The 24,216-nt window shown below is 40.8% G+C and overlaps 1 protein-coding gene across 1 annotated transcript; it reads right to left on the reverse strand.

Moving 5' to 3' along the window:
• Positions 1-635: 635 nt before the first annotated feature.
• On the reverse strand, positions 636-24,180 carry col6a1 (collagen, type VI, alpha 1). The gene is made up of 35 exons (XM_038718680.1): positions 23,889-24,180; positions 22,967-23,096; positions 22,029-22,229; positions 21,765-21,924; positions 20,291-20,404; positions 20,179-20,199; positions 19,344-19,364; positions 19,197-19,241; positions 19,028-19,081; positions 18,847-18,891; positions 18,070-18,096; positions 17,916-17,942; positions 17,750-17,794; positions 17,590-17,643; positions 16,937-16,999; positions 16,787-16,849; positions 16,622-16,675; positions 16,493-16,528; positions 16,342-16,404; positions 15,996-16,058; positions 13,267-13,329; positions 12,186-12,248; positions 12,005-12,055; positions 11,879-11,914; positions 11,442-11,504; positions 6,890-6,955; positions 5,833-5,868; positions 5,440-5,476; positions 5,189-5,197; positions 4,954-5,087; positions 4,458-4,564; positions 3,302-3,488; positions 3,018-3,189; positions 2,878-2,907; positions 636-2,687 (listed from the first exon to the last, which is right to left on the reverse strand). Exons 1-35 carry the CDS (start codon positions 23,971-23,973, stop codon positions 2,083-2,085), a joined length of 3,030 nt encoding a protein of 1,009 aa, XP_038574608.1. The 5' UTR covers positions 23,974-24,180; the 3' UTR covers positions 636-2,082.
• Positions 24,181-24,216: the final 36 nt, after the last annotated feature.

Consider the following 24,216-nt stretch of genomic DNA (forward strand, 5'->3'; position numbering starts at 1 on the left):
TCACTTTCACAAATATGTTGGCCCTCTCAACCGATCAACACTGCCCTAAAGTCAGAGTGTAAGCATGGCTAAAAACAGTGCACACTGCTACACAAAATACAGCAGGTCAAAAGGGAGCGTATGTATGTTCTCAGGGTCCTAGGCTCCTCAGTTCTATATCCTCCTAATTTAAGGAGACCTTTCAAATGGTTTATTTCAAACGGTTCTCAACAGATTTTTTTCCCCCTAGGACAAATGTTCAGTGAATGTTTCCCTGGTTCAATATGTTGAAATCACCCACCTACAGCTTATAGCCTACTGATGTTATACTCCTTGAAACCTACACCATCAAATTTGCCTGTTTTCTTGAACTTTGGTATCTCTGTAGTGGCAGAACAGATTTTTACCACCAAACTGCATTTTGTTCTTTCACCCGTCAGTCCTATCCATGTCACTATTTAGTCACTATGTCGCTAAAATCACATTATTTTTCTTTGAGATACAAGTCGTGTTTAATCATCAGGTGTTTAAAGAGTGAATTTACGTTAATAAATGTATCTTTAGAGTTATAATTATGGATGAACATATGAAAATGTGTCTTTGTATACTGACTTTAGAAGTATGTTTGTGTATGGACAAAAGTGAGCATGAGACACTTTGGTGTAGCAACCTTTATTGAAGGAGCTCTTACAACACTGCTGAGATTTTGTAAAAATATCTTCTTTAACAACATGGTTAGAGGCTGTTACATTGAGACTGATAATAGCACCACAGTAACAACAACAGTACGGTGACTCTGGGCCACTGAAGACAACAGAACTGCAGGTGTGGAGCTTACAGGTGAGGGGAACTAAAAGTGTGTGTGTGGGGAAGGGAGGTTTCTCTTCTTACCTCACTGATGAAGTACGGAGGTATGTATGTGTGTACATGTGTGTGTTTGACGGATGCCTCTCTGCTGCACATCAAAAAGGGAACAGGGTTCTGTCATTTGAACCAGTGACCTTAGAACAACTGTTTATGGAATATAACACATTTATGGATCGCCCAAGGCTACTCTACTAAAAAAAAACCTTCACACACACGTGTATGTAACTGATATACACACACAGAGGTGCTCACACATACAGATACACACAAAGATTGAATCACACATGTTGAGTCCAGCTGTTCCTCATTAATACCAGGTGAGGTGCTGATTCGTTTGTTTAATATTGTCATGTTCTGTGTTCCCTGTCAGTTTGGTTACCTAACAGCTTTCAAGTGATGTCGGGTGTGAGTTTTCACCAAGTTGGAAATATGTCATGACTTTTCATACTGACCTTTTCAATATGCTTTATAGGGATAAAACCTAAAATAAAGTTGACTGGGTAATCATAAGCCGGCCAGGTTAACAATCATTCAGCAAGCACCCGCCAAAGAATTTGTACGTTGCTGCGGTTGGTTCACTTATGTTCCTTTTATGTAAGATTGTGACTCCACACATCCGACAACACTTGAGTGGTAAGAGCCACAAAAATTAGTCCACATTAAACCCTTAACACAAATCTTTCAAATGGCCGGAGATCCGGTCCTGGAGAGACAGGAGACTGTAGCCTTGATGAGCTGTTTTCAACCTACACTGGTAAGCTGCAGGGATGCAGAGAATCCGAGTACAGCCTAAATCTTAGGAATAGGTTTAGTTGCGGCCATTACTGATGCCTCTCCAGGACCAAAACAACCCCTTTGATTGGGACTTTTTTACCCTGATCCTTGCCTTCCAGGCAGTAATTCCTTCCAGTTGTGTGCTGTCCCAACACACTCTAAAACCCTAAAAAGCTTTAGGTGAGCACCATTTCTTGGGTTATGGTCTAAGCATAGGAGGTGGAAATTATACACAGCTTGAGACGGTCTGCCTTGGAGGATAAACCCAGGGTAAAAAAGTTCCCTGAGAATTTCATGAATACATTTCCATTTGTCTGCTACACAATCATCAGTCGTTTTCTGACATTTCTTTTTTTTTGTTGAAGTATTCAAACACAGTGTATGGTAAATGAGTGAGACTGAATATTCATAATGGGACTACAAATCTAAAGTGTGTTGGTCCTGTTGATCTGTGCCCTGCACTCAGGGCATGGACACCCTGCGGGAGACGGTTTGGTAGAAGACCCCGCGGAGCAGAGAGGGGTAGTCTGGGACACGGAACAGGTGGCGCTGGGCATAGGTGATGTCGTCCTGCTGACCCCTGCTCACCAGTGTGCGCAAGTTGACTTCATTGACTTGGTTGCCAACAGCAATGACAAAGAGCTCAACCCCGGCTTCCGCCACCTCACGGACCCGCTTCTGCAGCAAAGCCTCTGTGACGGTTTGAGACCTGCCGTCGGAGAACATCACCAGCTTCTTAATGCCTCCTGATGCATCCCCACGGCCGCGTAAATTCCTGACGGAAAAATCCAAGGCCTCTACCAGGTTGGTGCCGTCATTCTGGAAGACCGCTTCTTCAGCGTGATAACTCAGCAGGGTCAAATTGGTAGTCAGCGCCTGTTCCATGCGGGCGCTTCGGCTGTACTGGCCCAGACCCACTCTCACAGTGGTATCCCTCTTCTTCCTGGCAGTCAGGAAACGCTCGGCCAACTTGCGGACGAAAGCCTTGCTTGTCTCAAAGTTCTTGTGGCCCACACTGGCAGAACTATCCATCATCATCAGTATATCAGCACTATCAGAGAAAGAGACTGCAACACACACAAACACATATAAAATGTACCAGTGAATTTCTAAAGTTTTAATCATAAATTGTACTTCTTTGTTGTATCTCATCATTTCACTGTATATAAAAAATTGTATAGTAAAATAAGAAATCCACAGTCCACAATCAAAATCTAAAACTATAAGTAGATTATTAAAAAAGAAAAACAGACTTACTGGAACATTTGTAGTCTGGGCATTTCTTTTCTGGATGAGAGAACAACAGGGGTTAAGTCAGTTTTTTGAAGTTCATTCAAAATAATCAATTGATGGAAATGACCAATATTACTTGTGTGTACTCGTGTGTGCATGTTTACCTTGGCAGATTCTGGTTGTGAGGTTCTGCAGGAAAGTGTCATCTAGCAGCTCGGCATAGTTGTCCAGGACAAAGGAAAAGCCTGGTTTGGGGTCACTCTTACAAACCATTTCCCCAACCTGCTCATGGTTGGGTGGAGTGCCTGAGTAGTCCTTCACTCCTACACCACCCACCTGGAGAAAGGGAAGAGGTGTTCTTGTTAGCAGGTAATATTTCAGTTAAAGGATCTTTGAGTGTGGAAGAAACATTTACTGTGTCTATCTACAGTAGGTGTATTGTACTCACCACGATGTCTTTACCACAGAGGACGTTGAGGGGAACCTTGTCCCTGGAAGTATCAGAACGTCCATCGGTGAGAACGAGAACGACTCGATTCTCTTGCGTCATCTGGTTGATGGTGTTGGTCAGAGCGTATTCAAGGGCTTCGCCTGTGTACGTGGCCTCTGCCAACCATTTCAAGTCTCTCACTGCCCTGTACACAAACAAAAATCAATAGCTGTAAAAACATTCACAACATATGTAAATACTGTTATTTCTCTGAAATATCATTAGCTGTGCATTAATAAATCCATGGCGCTGTCCGTGGTGCTGAAGTACCAGACAATTTGAATGTAATTGCACCATTTTCTGTCAGTTTAGTCCTGGATTTATAAAAATAAATATAATAATATAATTCTCTAAATTATATACTACAAACACTCAATTCTATACTACATTGAAGCCGCCTTATTGATCAAAGTGACATGTAGTAACGTGTAGCCGTGGGGTGCTCCCATTGGGCCATGACCCGTTAAACATAAAAAATCACAGACTGGAGCTGAGGGAACCGTGTTCCTCTGACAAGAAAATTACTGAACTTTGAACTTTGTAGTACATTCAGGATGCCTCCCTCTTTCTCACTGTTAATCTCTATGTGGCCCAATGTTTTGTTTTAACATTTATATCAACTTTGTGTACAGATAAAACAAATGGCATGTCAATTTTTATTTTTAGAGATGTAGTAGCCATAGACTACTTTTTAACTTTAAGGAGAGGCAAGCAAGCTGTTCCTCCCTGCTTATTCTAACTCAAGCTAATCGTCTCCGTACTCAGACTGAATATGTTGCGGGGCAATTTCTGAATTTACGTGCAAAGATGTGATATGATACTTGATCTCCTCACTCACTAAAAGCAAACAAAACAAGATACTGTTGAAAATGAGTCTTGGAGACGATTATGGGCTTATTGCAAACCTAAAACACTGCAGACTTTCTTCCAAATACCATCTGACTGATGTAAAGTTGAGACATGGGGAGGATGCAGCCAGAAACGGAACCAGTGAATTCAGACAGCAGCAGTGGTGATGCTGAATCACTACTGAATCATCATCACGGTACACAAAGAACAAGTCAGAGTGAAAACTAAGGCAGGCACGGCTCAGGTTGCATGCATGTGAACTCACTGTTTAAATTCGGTGAGGCCCCCAATTCTATTGCCCAGTTGGACAGCTTCTTGAGCTCGCGATCCACTGTACTGGACTACGCTCACCTTGGACTCATTTGCTGCAAACTGGAAAGAAAAGCATTGCATAGTGACCGTGTGTTATGTCTACAAGCATGTGTTTTCCTCTGTCAACATTTCTGGGTCCCACCCATCCTGACTAATTATATCCAAAGTGGAAGAGGAGAGTCATTGGAGAGACATAAAAGCAAGTTCCAAAACCACACACAATATCTTTCATTCACACTTTCTATTTTGAGATCTGTTTTTATGGCAGCATTTCCGAACATCTCTGAAAACACTTTTGCGCAACACTTTTGGTATCATTTTAAATCAACAACACAATCCACAAAGGTCAAATGTTGGTTATCCTACAGAAGCTGGGCAAAGATGGATGAATATGAACTATAGTGTAGTCAAATTTCAAAACCCAAGATAAATTCAGAGAAGGACATTACCTTTACTTGCTGGTCTTTGGCCAGTCTGTCTATGACTGTGATGATAAAGTCTTTGGCAAGTTCAAAGTTTCGGTCACCGATACTCTCTGAGCTGTCCACAATGAACGCCAGGTCCAGATTTGCACACTTACACTCTGGAGACAGACATAAACAAAATCCAAAAGGATCACAATGGCCATAGAGTGGCAGAAACAATCATGATGGTGACTGTGTCTTAGATTTCGCATAAACTTACCACAACAAGCTGTGAAGTGATTTGGAGAGGATGGGGGGGAAAAAATCACAAAGTTAAGCAACTGAGCAGAAAAAACTTAACACAACACAACCTGCGTAACCCTCACATTCTTAACTTCTGGAATGCACATTTGGCTAATCAGGCACTGACTTGAAAAGGGTTAAGTGTAGTAGTGTTTAGCAAAGAGCACATGTGGCTTCACTTCTGTGAGTGCGCGTTCGGATGTGCCCAAAGCTGAGCTTTTAACTTACAACAAAGCTTCATGATGATATCCAGAATTTCACACTCCTGAAAGGGAGAGATGAAGTACATATTAGAGTACGGCAATGCACTGTTAAATCACATTACATAACACAACACAACACACACAACCAGGCCCTAGACTGCTTCAAGCGGCACCAAAATAAAAAAGAGAACATGACAATGGATATGTTTTACTTAGAGGACTGAAAGTCTACAGATTTTTGTGTTCAGGAAATTGAATGTGTGGCTTTGGACTGAACATACAGTATCAATTTCAGTTCAAGACTAATGTAGTCTCAAGGGGGAATAAAGTCTGTGGTGCTTTACCGTCCAGGTCCTGTGGCGAAAAAGAGGGCGAGGGTTCAGATTAAATGGACTGATTATATTTATTTTATACTCACATCACTTCCTGGTGGTCCAGGAGGCCCAGGAGGTCCCTGAAGAGAAAGGGAGAATGAGTGAGAAGAGAAGATATTGGGATTGAGTGATTCATCCCCCTGATAGATGTGTTTATCTGTTTAAAAGAAGAAACCGGCCAGACAAAAGTTTATCTGGTCGGACTTTAAGATGACACAGCTAGAAGACTCCTTTTATATGAACTGGAATAAAAATATGGTGATTCTATGGAAAACCATTACTTCTTTGACTGCAAACCAGAATCCCTCAGTCACAGAACCCACATCCACACCCACACACTTGGGTGCGCTGCTATCTTTCTGCAAAAACATGTGAATCTTCCAAAAGCTCATTGCCACAGCATTTTGTTTTTTCGCTCAGGAGAACCATCTGTTTTCTTTTAACAGTCATTAAACCAAGTTTAAGAGCATTCTTTTCTGTGACAAAGATGCCAGAGTAACTTGCATGTGTGCACACAAGCAAAAACATACACACAAGATAGAGGGAGGGAGAGAGAGAGAGGGAGGGAGAGAATGAGTGAGAGACGTTAATTGTAGACAAGAGAAACTGTTCCTGAGAACACATGACGCAAATTGTTCTTACAGAAATATGCAGCAGAGACATACAGACAGAGAAAGGGCAGAATGAGAGAGCAGGAAAGGGAGGAGGAGAGACAGAAAGTGGGAATAGGGTGAAAGGGTAGAATTGGAGGACTCTGCCATGTCTTCATGCACAGTGTTATATTTAGATAACTCTTTGTTCACCTTTTAACATGATCCAATACCACAAGCTTTCACTTGGCAGTTGGTAAAAGGAATTACACAATCTTTCCCACATAATGTGAGCCAAACCAGGGAATACCATATTTAATGTCTTAACATGCGGTTTGATGTTATGTTGAGTGGTGAGATAAGCTAACTTTAGCTCAATTACTGGATGTCTATGGGATCGGTAGCAACCTCTGCCCACAGGTAGGAACAAACACAGTGCTGGGGGTTTCACATACACACACGCACACACACAGTCCACTTAAGCCTTGGCTGCATGGTATTCTTTTCTTACCGGTTTGCCCTCAGGTCCTCTGTGACCTTTGGCCCCTTTAGGCCCTGGAAGCCCTGGTTTGTTGTTCTGTGAAAAGAGAAAATTAGTGGAGATTAAGAGGGAGGCCCATACATGTTTAGAGTTTCTTTTTTTCTTTTTAACAATGTTTATTTTTTCTATTTCTTATATGCATGTGCTGCTTGTCTTCTTTAGGACCATGTGCATGTGAGTGTATCTGTACATATCACATCCAGGGATCAACTAACTAATACTGGTACTTCAGTACTTCCAGTCTGTTCAGTTATGGGAGACTTCATGTGGTACTAATATAAACTACTTTCCAGAGTGGAATATTGTGCCCCTTTAAATTAACTGCATTTACCTGGTGGCTGTAGTTACCAAGTCACTTTGCAGATAAAGATGTTCCTGCCTTCTTGACTTGTTTCAAGTTCCTTTCTCCTTTACTCCTTTCTTTCCTTTTGCATTGCTCCTTTCCTTACTTATTCCTTTTCTCCTTTCATACGTTCCCTCACTTAAGCTTTGACTGTACTTTTACACATTCATGTCACTTAATGTGCCTGATTAGACCTCTTCTCAGGACTATGTGTAGGGACTGTCAATATTATAATATATTTCATATAGGCCCATCTAAAATTGCCTTTTACAAATGGAATAAACATATCAACACTTACAAAGGGTACAGTCAATCTGAGAAAAGTCTCAAAAATCATTTCAAATCTTAGTTGCGGCCAGGCTGGCCTGAAGAGAGAGCAGCAAAAGGCCCTGCAGCTGCTGCACTCTGGCCCACTGCTGATTGCTGCAACATTAGAACCCAAGATGTAGACGTGTGGAGAGAAAAGAGCTTAAAAATGTAAATCAATTTTGGAAAATGGTCCTGTCTTTATGTTCCATGTTCTCACGGTTACTGTTACGCTCTTTAAAGCAGTGTGGTCATCTTGGTTTGAGGAAGACTGCGGACAGCTGCAGAGAATTTCAGACGAATGAAAAATTGAAAATTGAGAGCGGATACCATGCTTAATGGAGTTATGTTCCAGAAACAGCTTTCAAACCGGCTTGCAAGCACATGGAGATTCAAGGGCAGTGGCTGTTTTAAAGACTGTACAGTATTTACTCATGTACAATACTGAACCTTTTAAACATTTACTTTTATCCAAAGCGACTTACAATTGCTATACATGTCAGAGGTCGCATGCCTCTGGAGCAACTAGGGGTTAAGTGTCTTACTCAGGGACACATTGGTGGATTTGTCACAGTGAGGAATTGAACCCGGGTCTCTCACACTAAAGGCATGTGTCTTATCCACTGTTTCATCACCACCCCAAACAGGCTTATTTCTGGAAAGAGCATGATGTGCTCTCTTCATCAACAAAATTACACTGTAACAGAAATGTGAGTCAATGGCCTATCTTAAAGATAATCAACGGGGTCATACAAAGTTTAGCAGTGTGGTTTTTAGATAGCATGACGATTTAATATATCAGCATTAGCTTACCTGCCTGCTTTTCAGTAGCCAACGTTATTTGTGTATCTTTCACCAGAGGCTAAACAATGTCAGCACAGCTAAATGTATTGTATGATAACGAAAACGGTTAGTGAGCTAGACCGACATTATAAAAGAGATTGTTGCCACACTTTATAAAAGCTAGAGCTAATAGCTAAAGCTATTGCAGTAAGTAACGCCACTATAGTGAATGGGTCTTCCACTGTGTTGTTGTCCTGCACCGCTATGTTGCATTATTGCAAATTATGTGGGTCACATAAGTTACAGCGACAGTGGAGAAGCTGTGTACCTGAGTATTGGTAAAACAAAAAATTTAATTTAAAATTAAAATACCATAGATCCGTTAGTCTGTAAGCTAGCTGGCTGCCCCTGCCTTGTATCACTATAGGCTTGTATAAACAAATCACAAATTTGCTTTGTACGTTACATAATTTCCTGCAGACTGCATTTCGTTAGCTTTGGTGTTATCGCTGTTGTAGGCAAGAGGCTCGGGAGTGCGCATGCAGACAACCCGACCCGATTCCTTCGCATAAGAAACAGAATAGTGGCTGTTCCAAGCAACAGAGAAAACAGGCGTGTGGTTCATTTCTATGTGAAGTTACAGCCTGTTGACAAATAGGCAGTAAAAAGGGATTTAATTGAAAGACTGCATATACTTAACAGACAAACTTTAACCAGTTTTGTCCACACATAGTTTATCTCCTCTCTGCTCCAAATGCATTTTGATTGGTAACTGCACAGTTAATTATTTCCAGCTCAACATGCCAGACAGAAATTAGATGCAGTGATGGCCACAAGGTAGGCTGGCATCATAAAGTCAGAAATCATCACAGTCGACACAAAGCCAACTCAAATCAGCAGATCTGCAATGCTGCTATACAACTATCTACCTACAGCTAACAGATATGAATGAGAAAGACAGGAAGAGAGAGAAGGTAATGCCAACCACCTGGCTTTTAAACACACGCATAGTTCCTGTCAGTCTTGAATAAGAACACACACATGTGCGCATACATACACTCGGTTCCAATTACTTCACATTCTAAACTTCAAACTCTCTGATGTATAGAGCAAGGGCCACACCATCCACACACACACACATCCTGACCTTGATTTTATGGCGTCATATCTGGCCACAGAAAGCCAGATGTGACTGCTTGTCAAACCTTGTCGAATATGTATATTATCATTCCAGTGTCAGTTGGCTAAAAAAGTTAGGTAGAAAAGTCAAAAGGTCTGTCTCCGCCTTTATCTGCTTTGACACACCCCTGTCTATACCCTCCTGTCCCCTCTGGCCAGAGAAAGTGGAGGCAGCAAAGGACATGCCTGTGCAGTGTGAAGATATTTAAACAATTTAAATTAGAAATCCAGTTGCTCAAAAATCACTATGAAGCCACTGGCGTTACATTCTCTGAAAATGTCAGTTTGATGTGTCATGGTTTCAAGTCAAAGTGGTGACTGTTTCCTCCACAGTACTGTCCAAAATAGTGAACGGCTGAATGTAAAACTAGTGGAAACAAACAAGTGACTGTTCAGAGAAACAGATATAACGGCCAGTTAAAAAGAGAAAAAAAGTGTTGGATGAATGCTTCTGTGAATAAGCGGAATGTGATGGATTTGTTTTTTCCACTCAGATAGACATAATATGGCATCTAACTATGTATTTTTATTATGAACTTGGTCATGTACTGACCGATGGAACAGCAGCAGAGGGAAGATTAGTGATTAGTGCAATACCTCAACGTTTTGGGAAATACACTTATTTCTTGCAAAGAGCTAGGTACGCGAATTTCGGACAGAGCCAAGCTAGTTGGTTCCCCCAGTCTTTATGCTAATCTAAGATAACCAGCTGCTGGCTGTAGCTGCATTGGATGAGAGCGGCATCAATCTCTTGATAAACAAGAAAATGCAGAGCTCATTATCGGACCACATGGGTGATGTTATACAGCCCATTTACTTTACATTCCTGGCAACCATTTTCAAAAGACGTACCATTATTTGCTAAACAGATTGATTCATGGTCTTGATATTTTATATTGTTAAGATAAGCAGTCTAGATAAAGCCAGTGGAGCAAAACAAACTTCAAGTTGCACATCCTTGCATTCCTCTAATTAGTTGGTTATTTGGCACTGCATAATCATGCTGAGGTTTATGGTCCATTAACACAGCTGTAGAATCAGATACCGAGGTTATGTCGTGTTTCCGGTATGCTGCTGTTGCTAGGAAAAGGCAAAAAACACAAAAGGGAAATATTGGGTCAACTGGGTGAGTCATACATCTGCATCTGATCCTGCCCTGTGCTATGGTACCTGTAATCTTGATGAGTGGTAAACTTATCTGACATTGTAAATCCAGAGCTTACAAAGGGTTACTCCTTTTGAAGAAAGAGGTCAGGGTGCACCGATGAACGGATGAGAGAAAAGTACAAACGTGCAGAAATGTTTACGCCGTGAAACGTGAACCTTGGAAATGCAATAATTTCAATGTAAACACGACCAAGTTTAACCAGGGGTTAAATCTGGCACGCTCTATGGACACGGGTGATCACACACATTATACCATTGACACACACACACACACACACACAGATTGTAAAAGAGACGAAAAGAGTAATGCAGTCCCTTCATCGTTTCTGCTCATTTCCTGGTATCCTTGACAACGACATACACACAGCTGCATCAGCTCAAAGCTCTCTTCCCTTAAGACACACACACATAAAATGTGTTCAGATCTAAGCATGTCCAGCTGCAGAACAGAAGGAGAGTGTGAGAGTGAGATGGATGAAGAATGGAGAAAAATAAAAGTATTAAAGTGTGTGAGCGGCTAATGCAGAAAAACAAAATGAAAGACAGAAATTTAAAAAATACATTATAATATATTATGTGATAAAAGTGACCGATAAAAAAGAAATATGTAAACGTCCCCATAAATCCAGACACGTGACTCACATCCTGTCAGCGCTCTCTGCCAAGTAGGGATTAAGGAAAGATAAAATGAGATCAAGAGCGAGGAGGAACTCCAAAATGGAGAAAAGTCAGAGGCAGACTCACATCGGGGCCTGGATCTCCAGGATCGCCGTCATCTCCTTTGGGTCCAGGGGTTCCCTTGCTACCCTAGAGGTCACACAGCAAATGGCAGAGGTCAAAATGGCGCATGAGCAGGTCTACTGATTTTACATGGATGTCAGTGAACTTCAAACATGGCCACTTCTGCCACTTTCTGCTACACATTCAGTGTTGGTGTGTAAAATACAGAGTACTAGGTATGGTAGTCTTATTCAGTATAGTTTAAAACTTCCTATTATGATCCATTCTGCATTAAATATACTGTGTGATAAAACTAATTCCAATATTATTATCCAGATTTACACAGACACACACACACACACACACACACACACACACACACACACACACACAAACACACACGTCTGCCCAACATCTGATTCCTAATAAAAGTTCAAATAGAAATTTGAAAGATAACTTACAGGCTCCCCAGAGTCTCCACGGGGCCCAGGGTAACCCTAAAAAGACATAAATGTTCATAATATGCACATTTACATGGAGCACGAGTGTGTAATACATCACATGCATGAACTACGATTTACACATACCTGAAAACCTGGACAACCTACGGTGCCATTTCCTTGGACACCTTCTTCTCCCTGAAATTAAGAAGAAAGAGATACACTTACAGATCCAATACACACACACACACACACACACAAACCTCATGCTGGGGAATATGATGGATGGCACACATCTGTCTCTCCCCCCTTTGTCTCCCACACTCACCCTTTCCCCCATCGGGCCTCTGTCTCCCGGAGCTCCTTTGATTCCTCTCGGTCCTTTGGGTCCCTGGGAGATGACAGGAATGATAAGATTAGAAACATATGAAATGTGACATGACATATGTTTGTTGGAAACATTTGGATGGTGTCAAGACATTGTGTGTAAGAGAGAAAGAAAAAGAGAGTGTGTATGTGAAAGTCTACATGTAGCAGAATGACTTTTGACTATTTACGTAACACTCAGTTACCGCAATCTATTTCAGGTTATTACAAGTTGATTGCCTAGATTGTGTGATAATGAGTGTCCAGTTACTTAGTGTTTAAAAACATGACTGATGATAAAAACAGCTTTCCGACTGCAGTTACAGCTTAAAGTGGAGTAAAATAGTTCTCTGTAATGTCACAGCCATGACTAAATAAGGTAATAAAAGTGTTGAAATGGCTGATTTTGTCCCCACAACTTTTTTGTTAAAACGTTCTGAAAAATAGTGTGTACCAAAAGATTTTATCTAACAAATGAAAATACTTTGAGAAAGGTTTATTTACACAATAAGAAAAAATACAATGAAATTTAAATATAGAAGAAACTAATGTGCATTGTCCAAAAAAAGCTAAATAAAACAAGCAGCTGATTACACTATTATATTGTGTTATATTTTTGTATTTATGAATTGTCACCTGCCAGAAATGTCTCCAGAATGCAGAAAATTAAGTGTTAAATACTCCAATTTTCTCGGGGAGAACCCTGTTTTTGCCACATCTCATTACCCAAGTGTATCATCATACCCCTAATCTGGGCCTTTATGTCTCCAACACTTTTCAATATAAAGTGATGCCCTTGAACCCACCGACTGTCATCAGATTCTAATCGGAAAATCCTTATTGGTGGAAAGAAGTTTGTGACTTTTTCCTGAGGTCAGACAAATACACCACTACAGAAATCCTTCATGTATAATAACCAGAGCTGATAATTATGTGTTCAAGTAGGATCCTAGCACTAATAGTGAGAAGCTGATTGCGTACATTTTAAGCATATATTTATCAATAATCTGTGTGTATATGTGTGGGTGTCGTGTTGGACTTACTTCTGGTCCAGGTGGGCCTTCATCTCCTCTGTAGCCAGGAGGCCCGACTCTGCCAGGCTCACCCTGGAAAACAACAACAGTTAATGAGACACTGTTAAAAGACTTATCCAATAAAAACAAGCACATAAAGCAACGGCCATTTTGAACCAGCACGGCCCACATTTTCTACATTTCTTTATTGACTGTATTATGTTCAGATTCTCATCTAATGGGTATCCACTGCTGTACTTGCGGGTACATTTGGAAACCGTGTTTATAAAAAAAAAGATGACAAGTCATCATTCTACAACTACAGCTCTCATGAGTCTTTGACATTTAGGAAAACTGTTAAAAATGCAATGGCCAGTGAAACAGAAGCTAGCCCGAAATTGTCTCAACTATTAAATGGTGAAAATCAGTTTTTTCTGTCATCTTTGGTTGACAGTTTCAAGGACTGTTGGATCATCAGAGGTCCAACAGACCTGAAAGGTGCAAGTGTGTTCTCTGTGCACTTGTAACCACACCCAACAATGATGTCACACTGTCCTGCAGGACATTTCTACAGCACTGCAGCAAAGTGAAAAGTCATAACTGTAATACCTATGGAGGTCAGCAAAAGAACTTTCAGCCTCTGTTAAGTGAATTTTTCAAGAAAGATTCTTTCACTTATCATAACTTGGGTCTTATGGTTAGGGTAAGGGTACGGGGCTTCAGGCGGATGTCAATGCCTTTAACAGTAACATGGTTAATTAGGGCTAATGGTACAGTGAGGCTACATTAAACGCTACAAAATGTTACATAAACTGCTAAGCTTCTGTTACAAACTGGATGTCTAAAAATTTCCTCCATCTCAGTTCTGACAAAATTCCCCTCGCTAGCAGCATCAACAATGCCTTCTTTCAGTTGTTCTGGCGTTATGCAGTCCTCTCTAGCTCATTTTATATTTAAATTATTCCCAGTGGCCACTTGTAGTATTGCAACAAGATATTCCCCTGGGGCCAAAAATAAAAAGCACTTCCCCAATATGCCAACATTAAACAAGTGTTCACCGGACACCTCAAAGTGCAAACAAGGTCAGTTATGACTTTTTCTATTATGAATTGTTGATTCATGGAAGTTTTATATTTTTAAAACTTCCCTTTAGTCGAGAAAAGCGATTTTAAAATCTGTGATGTCATCAAAATTATAAGTCTATGGGCTGAGGCCTTTTGGTGTATGTGCCAGCAAGCAATTCTCATTGGACTGAATAGGTGCCATCTTTGGGTCTGGTACCGATTCTATAAGTAGTTCCATGACATAAACCCCTCAGTTCGCGCTCGTAGCCGTGCCATGATTTGTTGCGCAAGCATAAACAAAGCTTAAAAGCCTACGGACAATGTAATTCAGGACTGTTCCTGGCTATTCATTTTGAAGGAACAACAGCCAATGGGGAAAGTCCAGTACTTGACCGACCAATGGTGTAACTTCATCACTCTCACTCAGTAAGGCAGGGACAGACTTTTGTTTATAGGGCTGGCCCTGCTTTGCTGTGGTCCTGCCAAAATACTTCTTCCAAACCTCCAAAGCTATCTCATTTACACATTGTATCTTGTGCATTTGACACATAATTTATAGACATAGAAAACCAAGTGTTGTAGTTTATAGAATGAGCGTTTAAATTGGTGTTGTTTCCTGGCAAACAGCAGCTTGGTCCAACTCCTGTGTGCAGCACCTCTATCCTGCCAATTGCATGTATTGATTGGTATGTAAATGGTTCAGTTTTAGTGTTCCTGGAAAGCTGTTTTTAATTTAGTTTCTTTCCTTACTTTTGTTCAAGGATAACTGTACGCCCCTGTTTCTAGTCTCTGCTAAGCTAAGCTAAATCAGAACCAGACTTATATGTACTGAATGCACAGAGTTGAAATGAATATTGCTCATCTCATCTGACTCCAGGTAAGACAGAAGATAAGAATTTCAAGTTAACATTGACAATAAATATACTAAAAACACTGTTAATATGTTATGTGCGGTACACATGTAATACTATAAACTGCTAGCTTGACAGATGATGCAGATGATGTCCAGCACATTACGGGATTTAAGGATACAGTTTTGTCCTGAGTGTATGAGGTATTGCCAAAAATGTCAGTTATTCCATGTTTTCTGTACTATTCAGTTCAGTTACTATTCGTTCAGCTCTGATGAGGAAAGGGGAAACAGCAAAAAGCACAAAAGAGCCATTGAAAGTTCTGACATCACGGAGGTTACCACAACTAACACTTGTAACGTATTATTATTATTACACCGCCTGGTGCCTTATTAAGAAAACCATACTGAGGCTTTGGCTGGAGCAGACGGAGAGAAGAACTGAGTCACATGGGAAAGAGTGAATGTTGATGTTCCCTGGAAGAGTAAATGAGAATGAGAAAGGGGGAGATGGAGCATGCATGAGTGGGCAGCACTCTGGGGCACCAGCCAGGATTGCATCTGTTTAAGCTTCTGCATAGGGTACTCCCTCTCTCAGCATGAACTATGGATGCACAAGTGCTCACATGTGCATGCACACTATTAAGCATGCATGCACTCAGATACATGTTCCCCTCTCCAACTGGAAGAAAAAGGATTCTGCCAGAGAAAAAAGTGAGCGGTACAGACTGTGCCACCTCCTGAAACTCTACACAACACGGGAACAGTGGTACTGCTTGTACTGTAGCTCCTGTGCATGTGTTTCTAAGTAAATGTGTGTGAAAATATATTTGAGTGTATCTTACAGGGTCTCCATTAGGGCCAGCTGAGCCCTCCCTCCCCTGCTCTCCACGGGGTCCTGGCTCCCCCTGGCAAGGAAAAGAACAAATGTAAAAAGCGGACTAAATGTCTTCGAGACTGTAACAATGGACAAGTAAAGTAGACAGAGCCAAGTTTTAAACAAAGTTAGATCAGTAGGAGTAAATGGGGAAAATATCAGTGTGAGTTCCATTAAGGTCAGTGCGGTTGCAGTTCACTCAATACAAGTGCCAAACAGCATTTCCCATGAATTTCTAAGGAAGGGGCTGCTGAAATCAGGCAGACCCAGAGGGACTGGGGATCTGCTCTTCATTCCTCTTCATCGTCACTTACCGCTTCTCCTCTCGGACCTCTGTTTCCACGGGAGCCTTGCTCCCCCTTCTCTCCGTTTGGTCCCTACAAGGGATTTTAAAGACGTTAAAATGTATTTTGGCAGCTGTCACACACAAACATGGCCATTTAAGTCAATATTAATCCTATTTACGTTGTCCCCGCGGGTTCCATCTGGTCCTGGTGGTCCCTGAAACAAACACACACACAGCAGAAAATTAGACAAGCCATTAAATATCACCAAGTTAATGTTTCTAACATTGTCAGGAGCTTCATCACTTACATCATCACCGCGCTCTCCTTTGTCCCCATCGGCTCCGCGAGGACCTTCATCACCCTGTCAAAAAAGAGACATTTACACGTTTATCATATCTCCTGCTTCCTGTGGTGCTCTTCATACAGATCTGTCTTTTGTCATAGTTCTTTGTGTCAATTTGCACTGAATTACCTTAGGTCCCAGTGGGCCATAGTTTCCAGGCCTTCCTGGTTCGCCGTCTCTTCCAGGATCTCCCTGAAATAAGCGAAGTCTTAATGCAGAACACCGAAAGGCTATTTGAAATCTTCAACAGCACATGGATTATTATTTTTTATATCTTACTTTTTCTCCTTTTTGTCCATAAGGACCTGGGTCTCCCTTTGGTCCAGATTCTCCCTGTTGGCCCTGGAAGCAGAAAACACAAAGACGGTTTCGGTATGTGATCATAAACAGCTGAAGCCACGACAGGCCGCTGTGTGTATTCGTGTTTGTTTACAGTATGACTATATGGCTTTATTTAAACAATCTGACAGCAGAGAATGTAAACAAAGCTTTGATTAAGAACCAAGGGCCTCAGTCCCCCTGCCCTGGGGGGATCCAGACGCAGGGCGTGGTGTTGATCAGGGCCGTTCCGACAGTGACTTTACTAACACGCAACTGTGGCTAATGGCTTATCTCTAAACAATGTGGCCGAACCTCATGCAGACACGGAAGTAGCCTGTCTCAGTGTGTGTGTCTGTTCAAGAGAGAATTTAAGACACCAAAATAGAAACATACATTGTCTATGTGTGTCCTAACACCTACACATCTGATTGACTACATATTTGCAGCCCTCAATCCTGACGTCATTGTCAGACTGTGTTAATATCTAGTAATTGGTGTCCATCTGGCTGTGATTTAAACTGTCTGCAATGTGTGTAAGTGGGACTCCAGTCAATGTCAAAATGCAAGACCATAACAGTGGGATTATTCTGAGATTGAGATATACAACTCACGTCTGATCCAGGAGATCCTTTACAGCCGGCAAGGCCAGGGAAACCAGCTTCACCCTAATGAGGAAAACCAGAGAATCAGATCTTCTTAAAAACTTCAACAAAAGAAAGACAGCCAGATGGCCAGAGCTGTACTGTTTGCATGTTCGGGTATGTAACTTACCTTGCGCCCATCAATTCCATCATTTCCCCTATGACCTTTGTCTCCCTGAGAGTTAGAAAGAGATACAGATAGAGAGAGTGGGTGGAAGAGAATAAGAGGGATTTAACCATTAGACTTCAGAGCAACCACAGATTGGACAGATCAGACAGGTGTTTGCGGAGCTCACCTTGTAGCCTTTGTGTCCTCTTTCACCCTGCAGAAAACACACACAGCATTAGCCAGCCATGTCAATGGATTACATAATACCGAAATCCCAGAACACATACTGAATATTGTTTAAATTTATACTTTTTAAATTTCTTTTTTGTATTTGTGCGTACCTTTTCTCCTCTGCCACCACGGTCTCCCTGGAAACAAAAATACACACATCAGAATTATCACCAACCACGCAGCAAAGTGATCAGTGAGAAGGTCGGTAAAGTCTGACCTAGAGCCAGTGATCTTGGTAAAACACCTAAACAATAATAAATACGTTCAGACTCAATGTTTGCAAATGTTTCCTTGCTTACATTAGCTTGTTTCTGGGTGATAAACATTTATGTGAAGCTAAAAAGGTGGACATGGGTTTGTCCTTTATTTTTTTCAAATTGGAAAGAGATTGATAAAAATAGAAGTTCATTTCTCTTATATAACTTTGTACCAGGGACAAAATCCTAGATAAACTTAAGGGCATGATAAGAATCTCTTTTAAATGTTATTGGCTGTTAGGAAGAAAGCCATCACACAGAAATGGCTGCAGACAAACCAACAAAAGACAACTGGACTACTATTGTCAATGTAATAAATTGCATGGAGAAACTGACCTTTATCTTAAGACTACAGTATGAATACAGTATAAGATGTAACCCATTTCACATGCCACTGAAAGATCGGGTTCCTTGGTGGAACTTAGTGGGGGTTTGTTAAGGGTCCATTTAATTGCAATGTAACACAATGTAATGGTGTTTTATCATCCATCACTGCCAGCTTTCTTATGCATCAATGCTGCTACTGCTAAACCTCTTTAGCATCTACTGGTTCACATCTACAAAGTATCAATTTGGTCGATGCTCCAGTATAAAGAATATCACTTAAGCTAAAACCTAAGTGCGCTTTACCTTCATTCCACTGTAACCAACAGGACCAGGATCTCCAATGTTGCCCTGCAACATAGAGACAGAAGTATTAGATAATCTGAATGACACTTCAAACAAGCCAGCACGACAAATCTAAAGAGATGTGATGATTGGTTTGTATTTTTCTACATGTCGGTATTGCATGACGGTGGAAGTCACTTACCATGGCACCAACATCTCCTTTCTCTCCTGGCATCCCTGGTCTGCCTGTTTCTCCCTGTAGAGAGGTAAAAAGAATTAATAAAAAGATAAGACAATGTAGAGTCATATATATTTGTGCATTTGGTGTGCACTGGGTTTCTGACATAAGCTGTTTTCATATTATATCACACCTTTGCGCCAATGTCTCCGTCTGGTCCTTTAGGCCCTCCTTTAGCCTGCAGACAAAACAATAAAACACAAACAGTGACATAATTGCTCAAGAAACTAAGCCCATAAAGAATTTAAGTTGGCAACATGATAAAATATGTCTTACTTACATTGCAGTCGAAAGAGCAACACTGTAAAAAAAAGAAAAAAAGAAAAAGAAAATAAATATTATGAATGCCTTAAAGCAGGAAAAGTGACTCTACCTCTATATATGTTTAGATATGTAGATTATAGGAGACATGGTGTGACCCTCTGTTTTCTGATCTGACCCCAAGTGAAATAACAATGTTTATCAGAGTCAACTGAACTTCATTATGTTTAACTGTCTGATGACAGAAGGGCAGTGAAATATGTTAAATATTTAAGATTTAACTGCAGTGATTTTTTTATCACTTGAATCTCAGTTGGCTTTTTATGTACTAATTTCAGCTTCCTGTAGCTGCCCTCCCTGCCCCCTCCTTGTTTCCTGAGTAGGAGAGAGTTTACATGGCAGTTGAGTCCCATTCTAACTACATCTCAGCAAGATTTACTGCACTAAATAAATAACTCTAGTAGCCATAAGTAATGTTTAGTGGAGACATTAGGTTCGTAAACTTTTAAAGCCATGGCATTTAGCCAGTATACAAAACATCTTTTAATTCTAGTTGCATCAACAAACTCATCATAAACAAATCTGCTGTTTGGATGTTTCAGTAAAAAAAAGAATAATCCCTCATTCAAAACAATTCATGAAGAATGGAATTAATCAAGATACAAACTGCCAAACAGCTTAAACTTATTGATAAAATGTTTTAGCCCTACATCAGAGCAAATCCTATCTTTTGGATCTGCAATACAGTCGTGCTTGCACAATTACTGTGTAACTACTCCTTTAAATCCAATGCCGTAAGCGCGCACACACGACTAACTAATTTCCTTTTTTAAAAATATTTTAAGAAGACTTACTGTGTCCTTTGTCTCATTTGTCTGAAAAGATGGAAAGAACAGAGATGTTAGTTCAAAATCTATGTTTCATTATGTTTATGCAGAAGAGAAGACGAGAGGAGAGAATACATACAATCATATCAATGATGGTCCTAATGGTTCCCATCTTGGTTGATCTGGAGTCATCTGCAGCAGTGAAGTTCTGCCTGTAGCTCTGATCTGTGGCAATGAGTGACAGCCTGGTATCCTGGTAGGAGACAAAATACAAACTGTATCATCACATGCCTAAAAGTAGTAGTCTCGATAAGCTGCGACATCTTGTGACATTGTGATTTTTGTTAATCGGATCCCAGTTAGCTTTTGCCAATGTTGTCGCTAAAGCCTTCCTTGTTTTAGACATAACAGACATTAAATAATGTTAGATTTCCAAGTAGTTTACGTCAAGGCCACCCTAATTTGTACAGACACAAGGCTTAGTATAGGCCTATCAGTCACCCTGTGAGCTGATTTATATTACCTCACAGTGAAATATGGGTCACCTTTTTGTCAGACCACAGAGTTTATACAGTGTGAAAAATTACTCTTGCCTCTTGACAGCAATCCCCACAAACATAAGACCAAGATCAAAAATGAAGAGTTAGTGGGCATGTCTACACATCTGTGTGTGGTCGCGCACTCTTCTATCTTCATGAGGACCATTTTTAGTTTTAGACCTTGAATGTATTGACATTTCTGAAAAGTGAAGATTTTTCACAAGCCCCTTCACTTCATTTTTACTTTATTATAAATTACTTCTCTTTACTTCACTTCACTTTACTTTAAGTTACAGCAATTTTCTTATCATTACTTTACATCACGCATCTTCTTTTTATTTTACTCCATTTCACTTTACTTACTAGGTTTAACCTTATTTCACTCTGAGTGACTTCACTTTCACATCTAGTCGGTGAAGTTTGGTAACAAGCCTCAGTTCACAGTGTCAGCAGCATTGGCACTGCACATCTTCGCTTGTTCAAAAGACTGTTTAATGGTTAAGAGTTGATTTTAGGGTTGATGTCAGAATTAGGTTATGGTTAAAAGATTTTTTTCCAAGTTTCAGCTGTAACTAATATTACATTTTTGGGAAAATATATATTTATATATATAAATATATATATCAAAAAAAATTATATATTTATATAAATATTTTTCCCAAAGATATAGTGTTTTAAGAGGAATTCCCTCTTTGTGTTTCTTAACTTGGAATGCACTGGACAACAATTTGGAATTTTGTTCCTCATGTCTTAAATTTGCTTCGCTTTCACTTCACAGCCATTATGGACAGAGACCAATATGTAGTTCATTGTACAGTAAGTAAATATTATATTAAGATTTATTGAAAAAGTCTTAAAGCCCCTCATGGTAAGAAGCTGATTGAAGAAAATAGTTTGTGTCTTTAACTTTTATTCATATAATACTGGGGTAAGGATTATGGTTATGCATTTAGTTGTGGTGATTAAGCTTTGAGTTAGGGGCTGGGAAATGTGTTATGCTAATGAGGGTCCTCACCAGTACAAGTATGTGTGTGTGTGTGTGTGTGTGTGTGTGTGTGTGTGTGTGTGTTGTACCTCCTGGTCAGGTGAGATGGCAACAGCAAAAACTTTGACTCCATGTTGCTTGGCTTCATTAGCAGCCTCCTGCACGCCTCCACATGGCTCTTTGTAACCAGTGATGGGATGGCCATCAGTCACTACCACGATGTACTTGTTCTCATGGTAGTGGGAACCCCTGAATGCAGGCAGACATCACAAACACACACTCTGAAATTATATCTCTTCTTCTCTTATTTTCACACAGTCTGTTAAATGTGTATGTGTGGGTGTTATTTTTACCCAATGAGCAGCTCAGCAAGACCCCTCTTGATGGCACAGTCAGTATATGTGCCCTTGCCGATGTATTTGATGGTATTGATGTCATTCTTCAGGGCCTGGCGTTCAGTGCTCATGTCACTCAGCTCTCGCACAAGGATGATTTCGTCACTGTAGTGCAGTGCTCCTGAGTTCCATGTCAGCATGCGGTCACATCGTTGACGCCTAGATAAATAGGCAGTGGTGTAATGTAAGTAATTACACTCACCTAAGTACTGCTCTTAAGTACAGATTTGAGGTACTTTACTTGAGTATTTCCATGTTATGCTACTTTATATTTCTACTCCACTACATTATATGACAAATATTGTCAATATATCAGACAGCTTCAGTTACAAGTTCATTTGCTGATTTTGCACAAATAAACCTGTGACGACCAGTTAAAAAATGATGCATTAGTATAGATGAAACTACCAAGTATATAAAGTAGTCATAGCAGCAGTTGTAGTAGTAGTAGCACTAGCGTCATAATATTGTGTCACTGACAGGAGCGGTTCTGCTGACTATCAAAAACTTTTGATACTTTAACATTTTGCTTATCATACTTCTGCACTTTTACTAAAAGAGTAACTTGAAGTTTCCATCAGTGATGGGTATGATTGGGTGTGGTCAAAAGTGTGCTGTATTACACATGTAACCCCAAACAGTGATGTCACAGTGTCCTATAGTACACCTTTACATCACCACAGCAAGGTGAGAAGTTAAACCACTGGGGGTGTTACTCTTTAAATAAGATGTTGAATGCAGGACTTAGAGAATGGAGTATCTTTACCCTGTGCTATTGCTGCTTTTACAAGTAAAGGATGTGAATGCTTCTTCCATTACAGCAGAAACGGTGTGTGTGTGTCTGTGTGTGTGTGTCTGTGTGTGTGTGTGTGTGTGTGTGTGTGTGTGTGTCTTACATATCCTTGAGTTCATCTATGAAGCGATTGGTGAATTCTTTGATCTGGTCAATATAAAAGTTGGGAGGTTTCTGTCTGAGGGCGACACTCTCCGATGTATCGAGTACAAAGAAAAGGTCAACAGGGCAATCTGCTCAAAAAAAACAAAACAAAGATGGCCGTCAGCGAATAGCTTCCACTGAACAACCATAAAACAGCCAAATGGCACATTCAAATCTATATGTTCAGGAACTAGTAAATCCAAAATGCATTTACGATCATTCACCCATCAGTTCAAATGATGTCAGCACTACTGCAGCACTGGGGGCCTACATCAGGCCAAGATGATGCTGCACCCTGCATCACAGTGGGTGTCATGGGGCTGATCTAACTGATATATCCATCTTTACACAGTTAGATTTATGACAGGTGCAGGTCTGTACTGACTGTCTGCACCCATAACAGGGCTCTATATATACACCTGTATTCACCTGTATACACCTGTATCACTGTTGTACAGCACCTTGGCAGGGAAGCAGGCCTGAGGTGCCATCACCTGCTTTGGTTCTTCTCATGTTATCACTCTGGCATCTAAAGCAGATCTAATGTTTGCATTACACCCAACGTCTACTTAGGCCCACTAAGACAACTGTGGCACCAAACAAGGGCCTGCTCAAAATGGGCTAGGCTACTGTTATCCTCTGATCTTCCTTTCAGTTGCTATTCCATCTCTACTGCTGATTTGTAAGGCTTCTCAGACTGATGGGAAATATGTAGTCCAAAGACAATGAACATCTGGACTAGCTCTTGCAGGAAAAATCACTTCGGTGTATGACACACTAGATTATAACACAGAAAGAAAACTTTTTATGCAACATAGCGCCATACACACCAGAAATTACAACATTTAATTGGAAAGTACAACACATTTCAGTAAACTTACCCGCCAGTCTGTTTCTTTGGATCTGCGTTTGCGCTCCGGCCAGAACAACGCACAGCAACGCAAGGAGACCTCTAAGAATCTCCATGGTTAAACTGCAAAAAAATTAAAAACTAAAAAAGACAAAACCCCAATCCCCCGACAAAAAACAAACACCGAATCACTCCTGCCCCGAGCCGAACCACTAAACCGATCCGGCGAACTTTTGGTGATCCAGCGCTCCGCCACAGTTTGTCCGAGGCGAAACCCAGAGCGCGCTGAGGAGGACCATGCGCACGACGAGGGAGGAGGAGGAGGAGGAGGAAGCGCTCACGCGCTTTCTCTGTGGACG

The sequence above is a fragment of the Micropterus salmoides genome, unplaced genomic scaffold (genome assembly GCF_014851395.1).
Source record: "Micropterus salmoides isolate LMB-PRFRI ecotype aquatic unplaced genomic scaffold, ASM1485139v1 Ms_hic_scaffold_14, whole genome shotgun sequence".
Taxonomy (NCBI): domain Eukaryota; kingdom Metazoa; phylum Chordata; class Actinopteri; order Centrarchiformes; family Centrarchidae; genus Micropterus; species Micropterus salmoides.

What these genes read in the sequence shown, in the direction of transcription:
- col6a1 (XM_038718680.1), bottom strand. Translation starts at nt 23,973, where the DNA reads ATGGAGATTCTTAGAGGTCTCCTTGCGTTGCTGTGCGTTGTTCTGGCC. An exon ending in ACGGAGACATTGGCGCAAAG is followed by an intron (nt 19,082 to 19,196) that starts GTGTGATATAAT and finishes ACCTCTCTACAG; the next exon opens with GGAGAAACAGGCAGACCAGG. An exon ending in GAGGCCCGATGGGGGAAAGG is followed by an intron (nt 12,056 to 12,185) that starts GTGAGTGTGGGA and finishes TCTTAATTTCAG; the next exon opens with GGAGAAGAAGGTGTCCAAGG.